This window comes from Canis lupus, chromosome 23, assembly GCF_048164855.1.
Source record: "Canis lupus baileyi chromosome 23, mCanLup2.hap1, whole genome shotgun sequence".
Lineage (NCBI taxonomy): Eukaryota > Metazoa > Chordata > Mammalia > Carnivora > Canidae > Canis > Canis lupus.
Window position 1 is genome coordinate 11,292,300 of NC_132860.1, and position 22,902 is coordinate 11,315,201.

Sequence of the window (22,902 nt, forward strand, 5' to 3'; positions counted from 1 at the left end):
ATCCAGTGTCCAAGAAAAAGATATTCCTTTATTTTTTCAAGGGTCACTTTTCCCCCTCTACATTTTCTGGATGTCATAAGGACTGCTTGCTTGTCTCCGGTGGTGGGTGCAATGTCTGGGTGACCAGAAATTCCTTGAAGCAGGCGGGATGTGCTTTAGGCATTGAGAGGAAGGGAAGATTCCTATGAGCTGATGTGGTGATCCCTGCATTCACTCATTAAGTATTAAGTGCCTATATTGTGTCAGGGGCTGTGTTGCACCCTGCAGTGACAGCAGCAAGCAAGACGAATGTAGTCCTGTCTGTGAAAAGCTTATAGTTGAGTAGAGAAGATAAATAAACAAGAGCTCACAAATGGGATAAATGTTCTTGGTAAAAAACAAAAACAAAAACATAGGGTTCAATGGGAGTTGATAAAAGAGAGTTCTAACCTGGCTTAGGGAATCAAGGGATGCCTCTCTGTCCTGGGAAAGGATGTTGTTTAAATTGAGATCTGTCTAGTCAAAGTGTCCCAATCTGGGCAAAGGTCTAGAGGGGAAAGAGGGTAGAGCATGGGGGATCTATACCAGTTGAGTCAGAATGAAAAATGAGGCACACCAGATGGACTCTGGAGATATTTGGGAGGTAGAATTGACAGGACTAGGTGATTGATTGGCTGTGATGGGGATGAAAGAGAGGGAAGACTTTCTTGAAGTGTCTGGCTCTAAATTGGAGGAAGGGGGGATTTAGATAAGTGAAGATAAGTGCACGTGTGTGCGTGGGTTGTAGCTGAGAGAAGTGTGACCAGCCTTGGTGGGGTCAGAGAGCAAGAGGGACTGACTTACGGAGGAGGTTTGTGAAGGGGGGAGTAAGGAGATAAGGTTGGAAAGGGAGATACAGCCAGTTATCTAAATTGCTTCCTCCTGAAATACACCCAGATTTACCCCTGGTGGAGCTCTGGATGGTGAGTGAGGCATGATTTCACCTCATAGAAACCCAGTTTTAAAAAATGTGCCAACAAGTACTTGGTTTGTTCCTTTAGAGGAGCTTAATTTTTTTGTGTAGTGTGTTACATGGTGAGGAAAAAAGACTGAGATGGCCATTCCTGTGTCCTTTACACATCAGTTCTCAGGTTAATGTGGTGAGTGAGAAACTCGCTCTTTTCTTTTTCTTCTCTAAGGAGTATCTTTTAAGACCACATTGACTTCTCTTGCTAGAGCCTCCACTCTAGGTTCTTGAAGTGAATAGTTCGATAGCAGTGGTCTTCAGGGTGGTCTCTGAACCAGCATCACCTGGGAGTCTGTTAGAGATGCAATTCTTTTTTTAAAAACATTATTTTAAAAAGATTTTATTTATTTATTCATGAGAGAGACAGAGAGAGAGAGAGGGTGGGGGTGGGGTAGAGACATAGGTGAGGGAGAAGCAGGCTCCATTCAGGAAGCCTGATGTGAGACTCAATCCCGGAACTCTGGGATCAGGCCCCGAGCCAAAGGCAGACACTCAACCGCTGAGCCACCCAGGCATCCCCCTAGAGATGCAATTCTTGAGCCCCACCCCAGACTTACTAAATCAGCCACTCTGGAGGTATAACCTGTATTTTAACAAGCCTTCGGGTGGTTCTAATTCAGGTAAAATAACAACCACTGATTTAGACAACTTGCTGTTTTCATCCCTCTTAAATTACTCCTAGATTCTTCCTTTCATCCTTAAATCTTCTATAGATACCCATCATTCTCTGGGCTGTGGTGACAATCTTAGATGGATTTTAGTGGAATAATCTTGGGCTCCTTCTTGTGTGGGAAAAAACCCAAACCAGTCTCCATGGTGACTTCCTTTAGAGCATTGCTGTGTGAACAGATAATACATCTATCCCACTGTTGGCAGGTGGGGCTTACCTGAGCTGCTTGGTAGAACAGGTGCATGCCTACCAAAAGACTTCCCACCTTACAGATTGGAAGCATGGGGAAGAGAAATAATGTGAAAGCTATGATCAGTGGGTCCAGAGGACATGAGCTCTGAGTATTCTAGTTTCTGTGTCAGTAATACAGAATCAGCCAGGATAGGCTAGGGTCTGCCGTGGTAACAACAACAAATGAAATCTCAGTGAAATAAAAAAATTAAGTTTGTTTTTCACTTAAAAAGATTTATTTATTTTTTAAAATTTACTTATTTGAAAGACAGAGTGCACAGAGAAGGGCAGGGTAAGGGAGAGAAGCAGACTCTGCTAAGCGCGGAGCCTAATTTGGGGCTGGACCCTAAGATCATGACTTGAGCCAAAATCAAGAGTTAGATGCTTGATCAACTGAGCCACCCAGGTGCCTCTATTTCTGCCTTTTGCTCCATGACCATCACAGGTCACCTCAGGGATTCTGCTTTGTCATTTTTATTGAGGGATGGTCCATCTCTGTGCTTCCATGATTGCCATAGCTAAGACCAAGGGAACTTGGTGAATAAACCAAGTCATATGACTTTCCCTAACTTCATGGGGCCAGGGAAGTGCATTTCTACTATGCACCTGGGAAGACCATCCAAAATATTTGTTGGCCGGTACTAATGACTATACTTAATAATCCACAGTCCTGATTTATTAAGGGAAGTAGGACTTTTTTTTTTATTTTTAAAGATTTTATTTATTTATTCATGAAAGACAGAGACGTAGGCAGAGGGATAAGCAGGCTCCCTGTGGAGACCTGGGGGATTTGGTCCCAGGACCCTGGGATCATGGCCTGAGCCAAAGGCAGATGCGCAACCACTGAGCCACTCAGGTGCCCTGGGAAGTAGGATCTTTTGAGTCTATCACTGACAAGCATCTTCTGCTGCATGATTAGAGGGTTTGATTTCTCATTTCACCTTTTCTGTTACATTATCTAGTTTTTTGACGAAATTATCAATACAGGTGGATATCAGTCAACATGTTCTACAGTCTTGTTTCCCACGGGACACTTCTGTATACCCAAGCCAACAGGCCTATGAGACTCCCACTTGCAAGAGTTAATATAAGTTCAGGCTGCATTAGTAAAAATCCAATATATGGAGAAAGGAGGACAATAGTTCTGGTATATCATGGTGTGTGTGGACCACTTCATTCATTCCAAGTTTATGGAGCATCAAGGACATGCTAAGCCCCAAACACTTTGATGTGGGTACTAAGTTTGAAGAGGGATATTGAGCAATTGAGATTGCTCATTGGCTTGTGATCTTTCATGTTTAGTCTGCAGGAGAGAAGATGAAGGAGGATGTGCTATAAGTCTTTGAGAAGGATTGGCAGGTGGGAGTGGGAGTGGGGTACATTTATTGTATGGCTGCCAAGGCAAGCAGTGAGGAAGAGTTCTAGGCAGGCAAATTTTAGCTCAGTTCATAATTTTCTGGGAAAACAATTTCCCGACATCCCTTGTTTCAGGATCTAGAATTTCAACTTTAACATTAAATGAAGTAATCTACCTCCTAGATTAAAAGTTGGCTTTTTCCATTAATAATGTTATTATTTTTATAGTGAACACTTAGAGCCCCTACTATGTATTACTGGGTATTTTTCTAAGTGGTTTATACTTATTAATTTCTACAACCATCTTATGAGGAAGATGCCTATATAGTCCTGGATACTGAGGCCCAGAGAGGTTAAGAGTCTTGCCAAAAGCCACACAGCTTGTAAGTGGCAATTAGGATTTGAATTGAGATAGTCGGGCCCCAGATGCTGTACCTCCAACCACTCCAGTACTGTCTCACGTTAGAGTGGTCTTAAGGAGACAATCTTCTTCCTTGGCTGTCCTTAAATGTTAATGTGCCAACTAAGCAGGCTAGAGATGTTGATTCTATCTGCAGTAATGAAATTCGATCTAATAACTTCATCCTTGCATGAAAGATGCCAAGTCTCCTTAGTAGTCTTTTCTCCAGAAGATATTCTCAGGCTTTTCTACAGAGCTTCATTTCCAGTGACTGATATTTGAGTTCCTCCTCTTCAGCCTCTTTCTGATTCCCCATGATGTTCTTGAACTGGGAGCTTGTAGTTTCCTTTGTGGCTTAACAGGCCACACATAGGGAGCCCTCCTGAAGAGATGACCCGGCACAAGGGACTTCCAGGCTGTGGTTCTGGTGGGAGGGAGGGGGGCTATGCACAGGAGCACTTTCTCCTCTGAGCCGGGCTGTCCAGGAAGCCGCTGACAGCCGCCTCCGCAGCTCTCTCGGAAGAGGAGAGAAGCATTCCGTAGCTGTGACGCCGGCAGCTGATTGACAGCAGGCTGTGTACACTGATCCCCAGGCTCTGTCAAGCATTTGATGTTGAGGTGGGGCCTACTTGAGAGAGAGTATGTGCTCTGGAAGTTCAGAAGCCTGCTGCTGTGCTCAGAAGCCAGCTGTAAGGCACCACAAATCTCCTAGATTCATAAACCTGGAGGAGACCCTTGCCTGGCTTGCCTCTCCTAGCATCCTCTTGAGGTTAGCTTAGTTCCTTCCATTGAAGTCTGAGTGGCCCCCTTTTTTCTCATTGGATTGTTTGGAAAAGAACTGTAAATTGGAATTGCCTGGAATGTTATGAATGGTGTTTGGAGGATACCCCTTAAAAAGATATCTTGCTGAAGGTAAGAATTACCTTCCTGACCTTTGACTTCAGGGGTTCATTTTGTAGTAGCAGAGCAGGACTCTCCAAGGCATATGCAGATTATAGGCCTTGGGGGTGGGCTATCTCCTGCTTCTAGGAGAGAGGGAGGCTGACTCCTGTTTCTCCTGCAGTTACAAGTTGGTAAAAATTTGCAGTGAGAGATGAAGAGCATAGGGTGGGGGTGGGGGCGGGCGGGGGTACACTGCAGCTCTGTGCCTGGAGGATTCTGTCCTGTAGTTCATCTGCTGCACCCTGGACTGTGTGGCTGATATAACCAGCACCTTGTCTCTCCAGCCTGGCAGTCTGGGGCTAGCTTTGCCTGTTGCATTTGGTTGCCATGGCAGCAGAAAAATGAAGAAAAATGGAAACATCTGGCAAGCAGATGCAGAAACTTGACTGTTCAGTTTTCCTTCCTGGTCTAGGAGACAGCATTTGTGACAGTCACAGGTAGGGAAGAGGTGGTGCTGTTGTCTGCAGTTCATTCAAACCCCTGGGTGTTGACTTGGCATTGGCGTTGATGTCTCCAAGGACACTGGCATTGGAGATGCGACCATTGCCACGCGGCAGTCTGTGTGGGGTGAAGATGCTGCAGTAGTGGCTCTGCTGTGTGTGGAAGGGAAGCTGCTGCTTGCAAACAGTCATTTTATTTTTTTTCCTGTGACTTCTCCCTCTCCTCCTCCTCTTCAACCTCCCTGGTCTGGGAAGCACTGAGCTCTCCATTAGAAAGTGAGGGGAGTGGCTACCTGGTAAGCCTGGGAGAGCTGAGAGGCTAGAGGAGGGCTTGCAGATGGCTCCAGTTAGCATTGTAGCATCTCTGAAATAGCAAAGCAGAGGCGGAAGGAACAGGAGAGGTCAAGGTTTGGTTCTTCCCCAGCACAGACTGAGGCATGGGGCGTGGATAGGGGACAGTGGAAGAGACCGGTCCAAGGTCATATGACTGAGCACATAGGAGCATCTGAGTTCAGAGCAATGCTGAGATTGGGGGCAGGGAGCTCATGGGGCTCACTGGACTATTTTCATGCCAGGTGAGGGGTGCTCTTTGGGTGCTCTTTGGGCTGCTTTCCAGCTCCTGAGGGATGGGGTGGGGTGGGGCACTGGAGCCTTTATTCTAGAGAGGAGTTGGGGTGGGGGAGGAGCAGGAACACAGAAAGCCATAGTTGAGTAACAAGGCCACACTCGTTGAATGAAAACCCCTGTCAGACAGCCTCCTCCCAGGTATTGGGAGTATACAGTGAGCGTCGGCTGTCTGTCTGTCTCTTAGAGGAGGGGATGTGGAGGTGTCTGCCTGCTTGGGACAAGAACTTTCTTTTATTCCTGCTTTTCATTGTGCATTGCTTTTCCCAAACTCCTTAGGTGGTGAGTGTGAGCACTTTAAAAAATCTGGTTGTTATCGAGTGTGCCTCTTCTCATATACCCTCCTCCTATGATATTAATTCTGGATGAACTCTTGTGTAGAATCCTTGAGGAGAGAGCATGAATTTGGGGGCCTGTGTTTTCCAAGAATTGATAGGACACAAGCAACATCTAATAATGATGTCTTCTCAATAAGGGATTCCCAAGTCCCCATAGCTTTCTGTCCTCCTGTGGAAAGAATCTGAGCCTGGTCCCCCAGCCACAGGTTTATTACATTTCGAAGGAGCCCCACCAGACACGGCGCTTATAGGGGCATTTCTAGGAAATGATCGTTTATATGTTAGTTGTTTGGCATCTTGAACTTTCTGGAGAGAAGTGCCTTGGAAATAAAAATAGAGTGTACCTGAGATTTAAATTCTGGGGTCTCCACTTGTAATAGTCGTAACAATGCTTTTCATTTAGTGCAGTGCCATGGTTTTCAAAATGTCGTTTGAATCCACACAATCATCTTGTGAGGTGAGAGTAGTTTTCACCCACTTTGCAAAAATGTTGACTGAGGCCCAGAGAAATGTGATTTGTGAAGAAGTGGCTAAACTGCAGAGTTTTGTTGAGACCCAGTTATCCCGGGCTCCTGGTCTTTCCACCACCCTAGGATCCTCTTGGTTTGGGGCTGGGTCTTGGGGCTGAGAAGAGCAGGAAAAGCCTGCTTCTGTCACACCCTGGGACTTGCCATGAGATGGTGTCTCTGTGGCAAAACCCAGGTTTTGGAGTCCAGCTTCTGTCTCGGGCAAATTATTAATCTCAGTCTCAGTTTTCTCATTTACAAAATGGATACGGTAAAACTGGCGTTTTAGGGGTAAGTGAAACAATGAATGCTAAGTGCCTGGCACGCAGTAGGTGCTGGACAAGTCCTGCCCAGTCCCTCTGGTTGCTTGACCTTGTGTACTGACCCTAAGGGTTACTAATTCTTGGCTTGGTGACCTACCTATTAAGACAGTGATAGGGTAGGGTCTTGCTGTGATCCCACTTCAGCTTGCTTCTGTTCCTGATGTTGACCAAGAGGCAGCTGAGCATCCCATTAGCCAAACTCCTCTACATTCAGACCCAACTGAAAAAATGACTTCTGAATTTATAACCTCCCTCTTACTACCTCTGTCAATGTTATACGCATTTGCTCTTGGGTATGTAGGTAGCAGAAGCAGTTCCTTCTATAGAGGGGGAAATTGAGGGACAGAGAAAGTGATTTCCTGTCCAGGCTCACTTGACACATCCTTCAGGAAGTTTAGAGTAGGATGAAGTCACTTTCCTACTAGGCTTCTCCAGACTGATTTTTGTCTAGTCCTAACTTCTTTTGTTCATTTCAGCTGGGAGGCAGTTAAGTTAAAACTCTAGCTCACTGTTTTGAACTTCAGCCCACACCCCTCCAGCAAAATAATCAGCATTCATGTAGCCCAAGCCAAGGAAAGAGACGTCTTTGTTCAAATCATCCCACTGTACTTTGGGAATCCAGAAACCTGGCAAACAGGCTTTTAAGTTAATAGATTTTATTTAATGACACCAAGAGTCTGCCTTCCCATAGCGTGTGCAGGTGTTTTGGTGTCTCTCCTGGGAGTCTGTGACTCATGTGCCTCAGGGCATGCTGTTGACTGAACCACCTTTCACAGCGGCTCAGCTCAGGAGCACAGGCTCTTCTCTGGGGGAGAGGATGGATCATGAGTGAAACCTGTCAGGAGTATACTTCAGTCTGAGGAGTGGAGGCTAAGTCAGTGTCCACCCCACCAGGCCCTTAGGGAGGGAACATGTCTGTTAGATGATTCTTTCAGTATCGTCTGTCTTCAGGAAGCTATACCCATAACACTGGTGATAGTCCCATTGTTCAGAACAGTGTGGTAAACGACCTCCAGAACTTTCCAGAGCCAGCTTTTTAGCCAAGTGAGAAAATTGGTTTCCAGATTTTGTTTTGTTTTATTTGGGTTTCTTTTTTAGGGGGGCGGGGTGGGCAGGTAGGTAGAGGGGCAGATGGAGAGAGAGAGACAGACAGACAGACAGACAGACAGATAGAGATTCTTAAGCAGGCTCTATGCGCAGTGCAGAGCGTGACGTGGGGCTTGATCTCAGGACTCTGAGATGATGACCTGAGCCAAAATCAAGACACTTGATTGGACACTTAACTGACTGAGCCACCCAGGTACCCTGAGACTTTTTTTATATTCTTATTTTTGGGTACCCAAAATGGTCTCCCAAGCATGACCACTACTTTTTTTTTTTAAACTAGTTGTAATTCCAGATAACTAGTTATTTCCCAAAGTCATATTTACCCTTGGGAGACCTAGGAGATCATTACTCATTGAGGAGATTCAGAGGAACATCCTCTGAAGACCAATCTTGTTATGTGGCTGAGTGGGCACCTTGTTCTTTCAAAGAGCCAGGTCAGGGACTACCAGGTAGAGGTTGAGACTGTTGCTTGAGTTGGGAGCTGTCCTTGCCCAGGGGGGACCTCCGATGAAGATATAGTCACTGTTTATAGAGACAACATGGTCCCCTCTCTGGGGCAGATATAGTTTGAGCTTTAGTCATATCTCCTGATAAGCCAGCTGTCTCTGGGTGTGGCTGAGCAGAGGTCTCTGCAGAATGAAGAATGGAATTATCTTGATGTTTTTCTTTCTTCTTTTCTTGTACTCACCTGCCAACCCCTGTGTTCCGCTGTCCATCCCTGTTGTTCAGTATTAGGACCACAATCAGTCCTCCTCCAGCTAAAATCTTTTCATAATTGGCTCCCTCGGTGGTGATTGTACCTTCTTTCCTCAACCTCCAAGGCTGTAGGACAATACTGTTGTCTGGAGGAGCTCCTTGGCCAGCCAGCATCCCTGAATGGGATGGTGACATAGAACTAGAAAGCGGGAAGTGATGAAAGTCAGAGTTCAAGGATGTAAAGATACAGAAATGGTGCAAGTGGCCATCTATCCTGGATCTTCTCCCAGTCACACCTCCAAATAATTTTTTCTTTGTCCCATAGAGGAGGAACAGTATCTAGTTGATGGAATGTGATGTCATTTAAAATGATGTGGGGATCCCTGGGTGGCGCAGCGGTTTAGCGCCTGCCTTTGGCCCAGGGCACGATCCTGGAGACCCGGGATCGAATCCCACGTCAGGCTCCCGGTGCATGGAGCCTGCTTCTCCCTCTGCCTGTGTCTCTGCCTCTCTCTCTCTCTGTGTGACTATTATAAATAAATAAAAATTAAAAAATAAATAAATAAAATGATGTGGATGTGGATGCTGGCTGGCTCAGTCGGTAGAGAATGTGACTTTTGATCTCAGGGTTGTGAGTTCAAGCCCCATATTGGACATAGAGCTTACTTAAAAGGAAAAAATTAAAAAAAAAAAAAAGAAAAAGAAAAAAATAAAGAAACAAAATGACATGGATGTGTTTAAAATAATGGAGAAAATGTTTGACTTATAATAGGTTTTGAAAAAATCAAAATGCAAAAATCATAAACACGGTATGATCACAATTATGTAAAAACACAAAAGTGCTCTTCCCCACTCCTGCACAAACCAGACCTATAAAAAGAATGGGAGTATATAGGACTATGATGATTTTTTTTTCCTTTCCTTTTAGCTTTTTAAAAAATATTTCCCAAATATTCTATAATAATCCTCTGTGTCTTAAATGGGAGCAAATTAAACTGGATAAAATCCCAAACAAATCTATTGTCAGACTTTGTGTCTTGAGTTTTGGCTTAGAGCTACAGCTGCCATAACCGAAAACTCATCTTTGTCTCAACCTCTGGAAATCTAAACGTCAGGCAAGGCTAGGTTCCAGGCAGATGTTTTGGGCATAGTTCTGCCTGGAGGCAGGGGCTGGACAAGGCAGCCTCTGAGGGCCCTTCCTCTGAGAGCCCTTTTCACCCCCGGCTGGTGATTATCTCTCTGCAGCATGCAGCCTTGGCAGCAGTGAGTGGGGCTGAGCTTGGTGACATTCTCTGAGTGGGGAGCAGTAACAAAAGTCTGGCTGGGATGGAGGCCGGGGGCGGGGAATCTGGAGTGAGTGCCTGAGCTGATAAGAGCCAGTGATCTTTCTGCTTGGTGGGACTTGCACCTCCAGCTGCCAAGCATCCAGTAGAGCTCAGCCCCTTGGAAAGCTGGTGCCACTGCAGTGGTCCTGCTGTTGGCACAGCTCAGAAAGCACAGTGGTAACGGCTACTTCTGCGAAGAAGTAATGGTGCACGGTGCGGGGACCCTGTCTTTCGGGGCAGGAAGGATCACTTATCCTTTGAGGAGCAGTGGTTTTGAAGGAAGCAGCCTATCTCCAAGGTGGAAACTAGGATTTTCCCTCGTAGCACCTCTGTAAAAGTTAGTCTGGCGAACGGACATCTGGAGTGCTGCTTCTTTGCTGTGTCTTGTTTGGATCCTCCATCTCTTCAGGCACCTGGCCCAAGCCTCCAAATCAGATTTCCTCCACTCCTCAGGCAGAGAGCCTCAGTTTACTGCACGCAGCTGCCTGGATCGTGTTGCCTGTCAGAGAACCCAGCCACAGAACAATGAGACTTACACTTTGAGGAAGGCTGACTGATCTTGGAGTTAGTAGAGTCTGGGAAGCAGGCATCAAGCTGTTCCAGGACAGGCACTGAATTTGTTGGAGGCATTTGCCACGACCCGGGCTTTGAAAGACTGGCGAATGCTGGGGCTGTGTGGAGGCAGGTGAGAAGGGTTCTCTGTAGTGTCTCTTGAGTGTCAGACTGAGATGTTCCCAGAGTTCTGGCTATCCCAAGGCAAGCAGAGCTGTTTGACGGGAAGCGTGGTGACACTGTTGGGGACACATGGAGGGGGATCTTCATTGGGGGCCCAGGTGGCTTTCATTGCTTCTTGCTCCCAGGCATGGCACAAGGGGTTAATATCTCTGATGGTTCTATTTTGGGGCAAAGGAGTGTTCCTAGAATAGGGCTCTTTGTTGAGTAATCTATTTTGGGAGGCAAGCCCCACTGGCGTTTATGTAAGTGATTCTCTGTGTGTATCTGGGGGTGTGGATGTGTGCGCTAGTGATTTTTTATTACTAATTATAAACAGCTTCTTTTGGGAGCCAGGGAAATGGAGGTGTGTGTGAGAGTGTGTGTGTGTGTGTGTGTGTGTGTGTAAGGAGTATGTGTTGCTCTTGTGTGAAGAGTGTTACAACTGTTTGTGCCCATCTGATTGGGCAGTTGCCACAGACACCCCAGTAAGAGAGTAAATGTGGGGACCTTAGGACAGCAGGTAGGAATGATGGCCTTGGCTCCTTTGTGGGGTGTCAGGCTAGGAAAATGTGCCCATCTATTCTTTTGATTCCCTGAAACACATGGCCATTGTGGCTCTTGCTGTATACTCTGGAGTCAGGTGGTCTCCAACAGATTGATCATGGCACATCAACCAGTTCTAGTCTGGAATAAACCTCAGATTCCGGGGATCCCTGGGTGGCGCAGCGGTTTGGCGCCTGCCTTTGGCCCAGGGCGCGATCCTGGAGACCCGGGATCGAATCCCACGTCGGGCTCCCGGTGCATGGAGCCTGCTTCTCCCTCTGCCTGTGTCTCTGCCTCTCTCTCTCTCTCCCTCTCTCTGTGACTATCATAAAAAAAAAAAAAAAAAAAAAAATAAACCTCAGATTCCACTTGCGCTGCAGCCTGGTACTTACTGGACTCTGCTATGTCTTTCCACAGGCCACACCCACATATGTCGAAGCAAGAGAAAAACCAAAGACCGTCCAGCATGGTCAGTGAAACATCCACAGCTGGTACCACGTCCACTGTGGAGGCCAAGCCTGGCCCCAAGGTGAGCTCCTGGCCACTCACTTCTTTCTTCCATTCTTTAATATTTGCAGATGCTCATCAACCCCCACCATAGCTTTGTGAGGGAAGCATGTAAGAAGTATCTTCCCCAAATAACAGATCAGGAAATTAAGACCACTTGGGGTTTTGTCACTTGTCTAAGAAAGAAGGTGATTGCTGGCAGATCCAGAACCGACATCTAGGTCCTTAGATGCCTTCTTCATTTTCCCAGCTTGCTTGGGAGGGTCACACCACTGTTCACAGGTGTATTACGAGACTGCCCGGTGAGCTTTGTGACAGGTGGGCCTGAGGAAAAGTGAGATGTGGGATCAGTGACTGAGGAGCAGGGGCAAGAACCAGCATTTCAGAGAAGGGGTGAGTGCTAAGGACCGAACACAGATAGGAGGGGTAAATCTGGACATTGGCAAAATCTGTGACTGAAAAGTAGTTTTGCTCCAGAAAGATTAGGACATCTTAGGACCAACAGCTGTTGGTGAAAGTTGATTGAAGAATCCCTTTAAAGTTGTTTTTTTTTTTTTTCTTTTCCTCTGTGACCCAGACGGGAAGCTTCCTAGGTCTTGGATTTGTGTTTTCATTAAAATGCTGTGGCCAGGTGCCCACCTGTTCTGGTCTCCTTACTGTTCATTTGATCAAAGGGCACGGCCACTTAGAGTAAGGCAGAGGAGGCTCCTGCTTTTTGTGACTCCCCAAATCCCCCCTGCTGCTAGAATTCGAGTCTGCTTTTTCCTAGATGATCAAGTCCAGCAATAAAGTCCACAGCTTTGGGAAGAGGGACCAGGCCATTCGGAGGAACCCCAATGTTCCGGTGGTGGTGAGGGGGTGGCTGCACAAGCAGGTGAGAAGACTAGGATGTGAGAGTGGGGGAGGGGGATGTGTCTTGCTGATCTCATTCCTTAACCTGGAAATGGGGACAGACTCAGAATAAACTCTCTGTTCCTGAGTTTGTCTGAGTTTGTTCCTGAGTTTGTCTACGCTGTCCATTTTTGAGTGGACCATCTGCTTAATGGCTGCAGCTTCCCTCCCCAAGCCCACTTGACCAATTGGGCCCCCAGAGCTATTGGCTGCCCTGGGACCAGGCACTAGTGCGGGTAGGTCAGCATGAATCCAGCCTTACCACCAATCCCCTGTCCGCGCTCTCCTCTTGATGTGAAAGAGCCTTTGTTATCATTTGGCTGACAGATCCCATCTTTTCCTCTCCCGTGGTCTGGCACACGTATCTAGCTCCCGTAGCCACCTCAGATTCCAAATCAGCCAAACTCAGCTCATTGCCTCCTCACCCTTTACCTCTTTTTTTTTCCCCAACCTACTTTTTCTGGACCTTGGTGATTATACCAACATTTTCCTAGATACCCTGGTTAGAACCAGCTTTTTCTTCTCCTTCACTCCCCTTCACTCAGGAAGCCCTGTCAGCTCCCCTGAGGCTATCCTGCATCCCTGAACTCACCACTAACTGCTCTGTCTCTTGTTAGGCTGTGCGCTCTCAGGGCCAGAGATCATGTCCTTTTGTCTCCTTCCTTCTCTCCTTGCCATCCACCCATGTGTTCGTCTATCTGTCCATCTGTTTACCAAGTGCCTGCCAGGTTCTATTTTTTTTTAAAGATTTATTTATTTATTTTAGAGAGGAGGGAGAGGGTGCGTGCACGAGCAGTGTAGGGGAACAGAGGGAGACAGAATCTTAAGCAGACTCTGCGCTGAATGTGAAGCTGGATGTGGGGCTTGATCCCACAACCCTGAGATCATGATCTGAGCAGAAACCAAGAGTTGGACACTGCCTGCCCCTGACTGCCCCTGCCTGCCCTGTTCTAGGTGCTCTCACAGCAAGTGTAAGGAGATGAATAACATGTGGTTCCCGCTGTGGAGGCACTCAGTCTGCTGGGGAAACAGACACATCTCGGACATGCCCTGTTGTTACCCTCGTGGTCTCTCACTTATCATACCATCCAAAAAAGTCACAAATTGCAAGAGCTATGATGTTAATTTTTACCAAAGGCTTTATGGGAAGACAGAGCAGGGCATTAGGCTGCCCACCACACAGAAATCCCTAGAAGTCCCCTTGAGATCTCTCTCCCCTCTGACTCACCATGGCAGCTCCCATAGCTCTCCAGCCTCCTCCGTCAGACACTGTGCTGGCCCTCTCTCAATGATTCCCTCTTCCCTCACAGCTGTGTCTCTTTCCTTGCCTCTCTGCCCATCTCTTTTCCCAGAATAACCTTCTGACTTTTCCTTTTGCATCCCTGTCCCCATTAAGCAAAAGTATGCTCCTTTGATATGTGGAGGGAGAGAAAAGAAGGTATAAGTAATTCTTCTCCCCAGCACCACTGCCTAGCCTGGACCCCATGGCTCTGCTGTAACTGTAAGAGGCCTGCATCGAGTGCTGTGGACACACATCACAGAGAGTGTAGCTGTGCTTGCAGTCTTGAAAGGCTTCCCAGAGGAAGTGACATTTGCACTAGGGTGGAAGGATGGAAAGGAGTTTTCCAAACAAAGCAATATGCCAAGATCTTAGAGATCATCTGGTCAGTGCAGAAGATAAAACCAAGAAATAACATTAACTCAACAAATTAAATTTGTTTTTAGCACTTTAGTAAGGGGAGAATGAACAAACTTCATGTTGTGCTTAGGTTTATAAACTGACATAACTGTTATTTTAAATTTAAACTTGCAGAAGGAAAACAGTTTTAACAGCTAAGAGCAGCTCTGGAGTTTTCCTAGGTTTAGGGGGTTAAAATGACTCTATAGCACTACTATTTCCCTACCCTGGCCATGTTTTTTTAGAATTTTCACAATCACCTAAAATGTTTTTAATAAATGTGTTGATTTACGTTTTAGATGTGTAAAGACAAATTCATGTTATGAGGCAGTTTGATAGCAAGATAACCAAGTCCCTTTCATCGAGTAGAAGGAAAATCCATGGCAAAATTAGCCCCTTATCATAGAGAATGGAACTTGGTCAAATGAGAACTTTGCTTCATTGATTAATTAACTAACTTAAATTTCTTGTTCCATACTATGTAAATCAGTTTTCTCATCAACATAAGTGAAGGTATTTATAGAATAGTACCTAAATAAATAAATAGCTTCCTTTTTGTTAAAAGCTGATTTCTTTCTTAATGGAAGAACTGTATTTTTTAAATTCACATTTTCCTTTCTAAAAGAAAGATACTTATATTAATCTGTTTCTAGAACACACACAAAATTTCCTTGGGATAAACCATCATTGAATCTAAATTTCAATGTCCTTTTCAGAAATGGCCTTGCAATAAAAATTCATTAATTTATTGTAAGAAAGAGTGGATATGGGCAAGTCTTGTTTCTAGCATCACATGATGCATGATTGGAAAGGGGAGGGAAGAGTATACTCAGTATGGTCTGATTAGTTTTCTTTGCTTTGCAGGACAGTTCTGGGATGAGACTGTGGAAAAGGAGGTGGTTTGTGCTTGCTGATTATTGCTTATTTTACTATAAAGGTGAGCTGAGGCTCAGGCCACCAAGGGATCTTTATGTTGGAATGGGTGGTAAGGTGATACAGGTGATTATATTTTCAAATCCAGTGAGTGGACCAGTGGCCTGAGATAATATATAACCTATTTATTTGCCAAAGTGTTCACGTTTACATATGTGGTGGGTTGGTGACTTTTTAGCAATCCCTGCACTCGAAGTGCCATTTGTTGAGTTAAAGTAAGGAGAATCCAGTTTATCTGCTGCTTACGTTCTCCAAATCTGTTGTTGTCTGTGATTCTACCCCATTTGGAACACAGGCATACTTTCAACACAATCTGGAGAAGTGGGAACTATGGATAAATCATTATTTCATCATATGTTGTAACTTGTTGTCTGGATCTATCCCCTATTATATTGGATGGATAACTGGTGAGTTGAGTTGGCTGCATGTACGTTTATGGAGCCCCACTCCATAGAATTAGGGGCTGTGCAATAGTGAGGAAGAAGTTAAGACTCAAAATATGAAGGAAGAGAGAGTTTACTTGTAAGACAAGACTAGGCTGTGTTAGGTGCTTTATAAGGCATTCAGTGTGCTTAAGCAATTCAGGGAGTGTTGGAAGTTAATTCCTTGGAGAATTCCAAATTGGAGAATTTGGGAGGACTTTCAGAATAAATGGGATTTGAGTTGGGCTTGTAAAGATGGGTAGAGCTTTGCCTGTGTATGGGGGCAGATGGACATTTCAAGCAGAGGAAACCACTTGAATAAAGTTCCAGAAGCAGAAGAAAGTGGAATGACAGACCTGTGAGGCCTGAGTGGGTCTTGCATGTAGAACATACTTGAAAAGAAGGCTCAGGAGGTGGGCTAGGGCCAAAACGCAAGAGGGCTATGACCCCAGGTAGAGTAAGTTGGGCTTCGTTTTGCATCCAGTAGGCCGTCAGCAAGTGCCTTTGAGTAAGGGAGTGACAGGACCAACTCTGTCATTAGGAAGTTAGCTCGGTAATGAAGATGGATTAGAGGAGGAAGAGAATAGATGTAGAAGGTAGGATATTTCACAAATGCTCTAACTTTGCCTATGGGGTTTGCTCTTCCCAGAATGCCCTTCTCCAATCCTTTAAAACACATTAGATATCACCTTCTGAAGCCTTCTCCATTTCTCCAGACTGTGCCACTTCTGCCTCTGTGCTCCCACAGCACTTGGTATACAGCTGAGTTATAGAAATTCACAGGTTGCACTGAGCATGTTTCCATGCCTGTCTCTGCCCCCATCTGATTAACCGGTGTCATTCCTGTGTTAGCACAAAGTTCCCCAGGGAGCACCTGAAGGGATGATCAGTGATTACAGTAGTCCTAGGGAGCTGTAAAGAGCCCTGAACTGGGGCAGTGGGATGGACCAACTCAGGGAAGCTGCCACAGAGGTTATTCTGATGTGTTTTTTCCATTCAAAGACAGTCGAGAAGAAGCGGTCCTTGGGAGCATCCCTCTGCCCAGCTACGTGATCTCGCCTGTGGCCCCTGAGGACCGCATAAGTCGCAAGTATTCCTTTAAGGTACTGCCCTTTCCCCCTCAGGGCAGCTATTCTACCCTAAGAAACCTTGGGTTCCCAAAAATGGCTTCGTAAAAGCAGTTGTTTGTTGTGGGGGATGGGGAAGAAGTTAAGAAGTTCAGATGCATGATAACAAGATTATAAATTCTTTGTTTTTTCAAATAAATTCTTTAAATGAGAATAATACCACATCAAAAGTTATTTCATTTGTATCTGAGCTTCTGAATCCACCAGCTTTGCTCAAGTATTCAGACCCCTCTTTCCTATTGCCATCAGTCCTGTGTTTACTAGTCCCCCTCATGGAGGTGCTTGGATGGCTCAGTCAGTTAAGCATCTACCTTCAGCTCAGGCCCTGATCCCAGGGTCCTGGGATGGAGCTCCGCACCGGGCTCTCTACTCACCAACACACAGCTTCCCCCTCTCTCATTCATTCATCCTCTCTCTCTGACATAAATAAAATATTAAAAAAAAAACCAACTAGTCCCCCTCATGCCTTCCCTTCACTGCAGTCAGCTAGTCTAACTAGTGTCCAGCCACTCAGTATAAGTCATGGTCCCTCAGAGTGGATTTCTGTCAATTATATTATGAAAACATACACTGAGGGTTAGAATCTCACCATCAAGAGATTTTCAGGTTTGTCTACTTTGTTCATCTTGTTGAAAAGCAAATAGAATCAAATTTGTTTTTTTGGCTTTTTTTCCTGGATCACTGAAGATTCATAGGGAAATCCCTTCAACAGTAAAACCTCCTTTCTACTCTTCTACTTGGTCATATGTCATACGGAGTGAGCGTGGCCATGATAATTGACGGCAGGCCTTTGATGCCCTCTGGCATCTTCAGGGCCAGATGTGGAGGGTCCAGGAAGGTGGTGGTCAGGCCCAAACTTGGGGAATCCTGAGGCCATCTCCTTTGGTGACCTCCACACATTTCCTGCACTGCTGCTATTTCTTGGGCCTCCTAGGGTTGGTAAGGATAGGGTAGGTTGAAGATCTACTTTGCTGGCAGTTGAGTAGAAGTCCCAGCACTGAAACAAGTGGCCTTTGGTGCCAGTAGCCACGGGGAAACACCCTCTCACACTGCTCAGGGTACAAGGCAACCCACTACTCATGCAGCTTAGCTATTCCCATGTTTAGGGTGTAAGATGGGTACTGGAATTAGGTACTAAAGCAGAAGATGAACAGATGTCAAGTTTGCCAACCATAGGATAGTTAAAGGATCATGGAAAAGCACAAGATAGGACACACCGTTCTCTGTAAGGGTTAAGGAGAGCATTGGTATGTGTTATCCACGGTGTCACTAGAAAGTGATAGTCTGCATCAGCATCTTGATCTGGAGTCTGTTGTGGGGGCGGTGGTTGGAAAGTCAGTCTCATCTTCTACCTTTCCTTCCTGGGCTGATGCTTTAGCTTTGTTTATTGCCAGATTGGAGCTGTCCCTCTCTCCCCTGACTGTCACTGTTCCCGATGACTGCAGAGTTGCTATGGGTTAAAGATTCTGGGATCCTTCCCTATTTCTTGTTGCATGACATACTATTGCTTTATATTTGTAAAACCTTTTATGACTAGAGACCTACTTCTCTCCACATAAGCTCATTTAAGGTTGTAGAGAACCAATATTGTGCAGTCAGTATTTATATCTTAATCTTTATAGATTAAGAACACAAGGATTAGAGTACTTCAAAGTCGCAAAGCTGATGATGGTGACAGAACTTGAACATGAACTCTATCCTCTTACAATTATATTCTAGGGAGGAAGGATGGTTTCTTTCTCTTCTCATTTTGGTCATCTCCTGCAAGCACGTTGTAGGAGATGGGAAGTGATTTGAATTAATGTTTATTATTATCATTTTAGGAAGACTCTTGTATTTAATCGTTCAGAAGCCTCTCCTGCTGATTGCTGGCTCTGAGAACATTGTGTTCAGTGGGTTTCACCCTGGTCTTTTGCAGCCTAAAGGTCTTCCTCAGAAAACCTTCCTTTCTGGGGTTCAGCGTTGTTACTGGGCAAACAGTTGGGATACTGTTCTATGTAATTCTTGGGGACAGCATTTGAAATATGGTCAAAGTAACTGATTGTAACTATATATATTGCATCTTAACACTTCACTGGGAGGTGTGAAAACAGATTTAGAAAAACATCTTTTATGTGTCATAGATTCTTTTCTTTTTGAAAAAAATTTTTCTTAGAAGGACTTTACTAAGAGTGTTCCTTAGCTAAATCTTTTGTCTGAGAGACAAGGCGTACTTGTGTTTGGGGGATCCCTGTGGGGGATCCTCAGGGTCTGAGAATAGAGAAAAACTGCTGCAAGCAGGTCTAGTGGTGTTCAGCTGGTTTTCCACAGAGGGTTGTGGTTTCCTTTGTGATAGAGTTCTCTTTCCCTTTGATTGCAGCATTGTTTTTTTAGGGGCCAGAAAGTGGGACCCTTGGGCAGTTCAGGATCCATGTTCTTGGGGACCCTGAGGAAGGCACAGTGTTTAGTATCCTGGCCCTTATTCCTGCTTCTGATGTCAGCTCTTCATTATTTCCAGAGCTGAAATTCTCTGACTGTTGCTAGGGTACCTTGCTTGAGATTGTCAAGAGTATCTGTGGTTGTAGATAGGCACAACCTGAAAGGTTATATGGTCCTTTCCTTGTCTCCCTCCCTCCCTCTTTCCCTCCCTCCCTCCCTCCCTCCCTCCCTCTTTCCCTCCCTCTTTCCCTCCCTCCCTCCCTTTCCTTCCTTCCTTCCTTCCTTCCTTCCTTCCTTCCTTCCTTCCTTCCTTCCTTCCTTCCTTCCTTCCTTCCAGAGCTCAAGCATGAGCAGAGGGAGAGGGAGAAGCGGACTCCCTGCTGAGCAAGGAGCCCATGACACGGGGCTTGATCCCAGGACCCTGGGATCATGCCCTGAGCTGAATGCAGCTGCTTAACTGACTGAGCTACCCAGGTGCCCTTTCCTTGTCTTTCTTTTTCAATAGTGCCTGAATCTTGGCAGCCCCTATGTATTACCAGGGACTCTGGTGCTGGATAGACCCTGAGACACAGGCAGCTCTGTAGGAGAGCCAAGCAGGGCTCTTGGTGGCATCTAGGAGATATTCTGTAATGCCCTGACCTTTTGTGCTCTGGTGGCTCATCTGGGTGCCTCCCCAAAGAGCTCCTATTAGATGCACAGCCAACCTTGGCTTGCTCACCTTGGCTTGGTCACCTCAGAATAAGTTTGCCCCTCAGGTCCAGGATCTGGAGCAAAAAAACATTTCCATGCAGCAAAGGATCCAAGGATCCTCAATGGGGAAAAAGCCTTATTAGTCTCTTTTGAGCTGTTCTTCTTCTCTCAAGACCAAGGTTTCCTGACCTGAGCTCTACAGATCCCCAAGTATCAGTGGATAAATCACATCTTTACTTTTTTTAACCTATAATGTTTCCTTTGATTAAGAAAGCAGGCAACAGCAGGTATCTGTAGCACCTCTGCCTTGATCACCAATAGAAACCAGAAAGCTCTTTATATCCCATCATGACTGTTGTAAATATCTTGAAATAGCATTATGCTCATTGCCACTTTGAAATTATAATAATTGTTACATTTCTTAATGAATTATTAAAGAAGTACCTCTATTATACCACATTTAAGAAAATTTTAGTAACTGTATTTCAGTATAACGAACTTCCTTTCTTTTTTATTTTTATTTTTTTACTTCCTTTCTTTTATTTGCATACTTAGAAACCTTCTGAGAAGAGTTCTTAGGATTTATGAAACTATCCAAAGGATTCATGCTGCCCAAAAGGTTAAGACCTCTGCTTTAGATTCTGGCTAACGGCCAGGCGAAACGTGATTTTTCACTTATTTATATTCAGCAAACTTTGATTGTGCTCCATTGTTCTACTTGGTAGGATGTGGATGCTGGGGATACAACAATGAGAAAGATAAGGTCCTTGCCTTCAGGGGGTTCTGTTCTAGAGTCCCCAGCACTGTGGAGGGTTATTAGGGGTTAAGAGAACAGGGAAGAGCTGCTCTTTCCCTCTCCCATTTCCGTTTTGCCCTCCATCTACTTTTTTCCACTGCCCTGTCACTATTCTGTCTTGACCGTTATTCCTCCTATTGGTAACTAACTTTCTACTGAGCACATGGTGAGTGCTCCGTAGATGTTGGTTTTACCACAGCTTCTGCCCTCAGACTCTGCAGCCTCCAGTCCATCTTGCACACTTTCTGAACGGCACATCTGTTTAGGCTGTGCTCTCATGACAAACCCTCCCATGGTTCCCCACTGCCTGCAGTATAAAGCCCAGTCTTGGTTTACCAGCCCCAGCTTCTCTCTCCAGCCCCATCTTTAGCCACTCCCATCTTAGATTTTCCCTCCAGCCGTGTACAGTTGCCTGGGGCCCCAGGACATTTCTTGCCCACAGGCCTTTGCCTGAGCTTCCGCCATAGCTCAGAATGCCCTTTCCCCAACTCTTAATAAGTCCTTCAGGTCTCTGCCTGGGGGTCACCTTCTTCAGGAAGCCTTCCTTGAGTTCCCCGGACAGGTTAAGTGCCCTTCTTCTGTACATCTACAACTCTTGCCACTGCCCTGCAAGTGGTTGGTTTAGTTATCCAGAGCTTTCACCTGGAAAACTAGCCCATCAGCTGGTTCTGCCTGGGTAGATGGGGCTAGTCCCAATCTTCAGACAGAGACCACACAAAGCAGTCATTTTAAGAAGGAGCTGTGGTCAGTGACACTGCTTATACGTCCCGAGTTCAGGCTTTCTTGTAATTCGTGTTTAGTCCTTTGTACATTAGCAATGGGGAGGGGCAGAAGAGAGTCTTTCAAAGTTTCTAGAAAGTTCAGTCAATCAGCTTAGATTACTCAAGTGACTGTTCCTATAATAACATCAACTAACATAGCTTTTGAGCCTTGAATAACAGCCTTAAAAATGCTTTCAGTTCCATATGTGCATTATCTCATTGAGTGCTCACGTAGCCTTAAATGGTAAATACCACCATCACCCACAGTCCCATTTTGAAGATGGGGAATCAGAGGCCTGGGGAGGTTGAGCAGCTTGTCCAGGTTGCCCTGAGGTAAGAGGCAGGGTCACCAGGGCCTTGAGTTCTTACGCAGTTCACTGTGCTGCTCGGAGTCAGCCTGAAGGTTGGGCACAAGGAGCTCCTTCTTAATGTCAACACATGGGCAGTCTTTGTAAGTCATAAACCTGACAGTTTTATCCTTGAGAATGGTAATTTTCAAAAATTACCATTCTCAGCTCTCATGCCCAATCTATCCCCAGGTCCTGCTAACATTACCTCCTAGTTTTGTGCAGACTCAAGGCGATCCTCTTCTTTTCAGCCCCTCCCACCATCTCTCACCTATAGAGGTGCTTCTATAGAGATCTCCTGCTCCCACTCCCTCATCTGCCCCAGCCCTGCTCTAACCTCTTCACATTGAAGTCAGAGTCGTTTTTCCAGACAAAAATCTGATCTCACCACTCCCCAGCTCAAACCCTTTACTAGCTTCTCCTTGTTCTTGTAAATGCGACAAAACCCTAACATGACCACAAGGCCCTGGTGACCTGGCCCTGCCAACTCCAGTAGCCTCATTTCATCCTGCTCTTTCCTTTTTTCTATGCCAGGCATGCTGGCTTCTTCCTTGAACATATCATATTCTCATCCATCTTGGGGTTCCACACATTCCTCTATGCTACTCCTACTAAAATATCTGCTTACTCTGTAGAAGGCAGCTTAAATGTCACTTCTGTAGGTGAGTCCTTCTCCAGGGCAGGCCAGGTTCCCCTGCTGTCCTCCCTTATAGCATCCTGAAGTTCTTCATGATACTTCTTACAATTGTAGTTTTTTGTCCATGGTCTTTCTCTTCTATGTGACTGTAAACTGTCTTGGCCTTGATTAAGACTGTCCCCTCAATTTCTGGTATAGCGCTTTCCTATAAACAAAACAATTATTGTTGAATGAATGAGTTAGAGAATGAGTCAGTTGATGGGCCCTGACCTAGGCTTCTATGTTCTAAAGACTGATGCTGAGGGCATGAGGTGTGAGCATTCCAGCTTCTTTCCCTAGTACTGGATCTAGACCAGAGTCTTAAGGACCAGGAGAGCAATCATATCCTAGGGCCATTAAGTTTTTGAGGTAAAATCTTCCTTGCTTGCTTGCATCCTCATTTCCTTTAGGCATAACCTAAAGTTTTCTCTTCAGTTGTGCAAATTTGCCTAGTGT

General features: G+C 45.5%; 1 protein-coding gene across 18 annotated transcripts in view; it reads left to right on the forward strand.

Moving 5' to 3' along the window:
• The window catches only part of PLEKHA7 (pleckstrin homology domain containing A7), a 220,197-nt gene that overhangs the window by 131,281 nt on the left and 66,014 nt on the right, over positions 1–22,902 (forward strand). For 17 of the 18 annotated variants that reach the window (XR_012015511.1, XM_072793905.1, XM_072793907.1 and 14 more), the window contains 4 exons: positions 11,618–11,729; positions 12,477–12,581; positions 15,141–15,213; positions 16,634–16,734. Coding sequence is in view for 17 of the 18 variants with exons in the window: in XM_072793905.1 (XP_072650006.1) it covers positions 11,618–11,729; positions 12,477–12,581; positions 15,141–15,213; positions 16,634–16,734 (391 nt within the window). In the remaining variant the exon portion in view is untranslated. Of the gene's footprint in view, positions 1–10,015; positions 10,629–11,617; positions 11,730–12,476; positions 12,582–15,140; positions 15,214–16,633; positions 16,735–22,902 lie in introns of those variants that run through there. The other variant, XM_072793919.1, reaches the window with a different exon arrangement.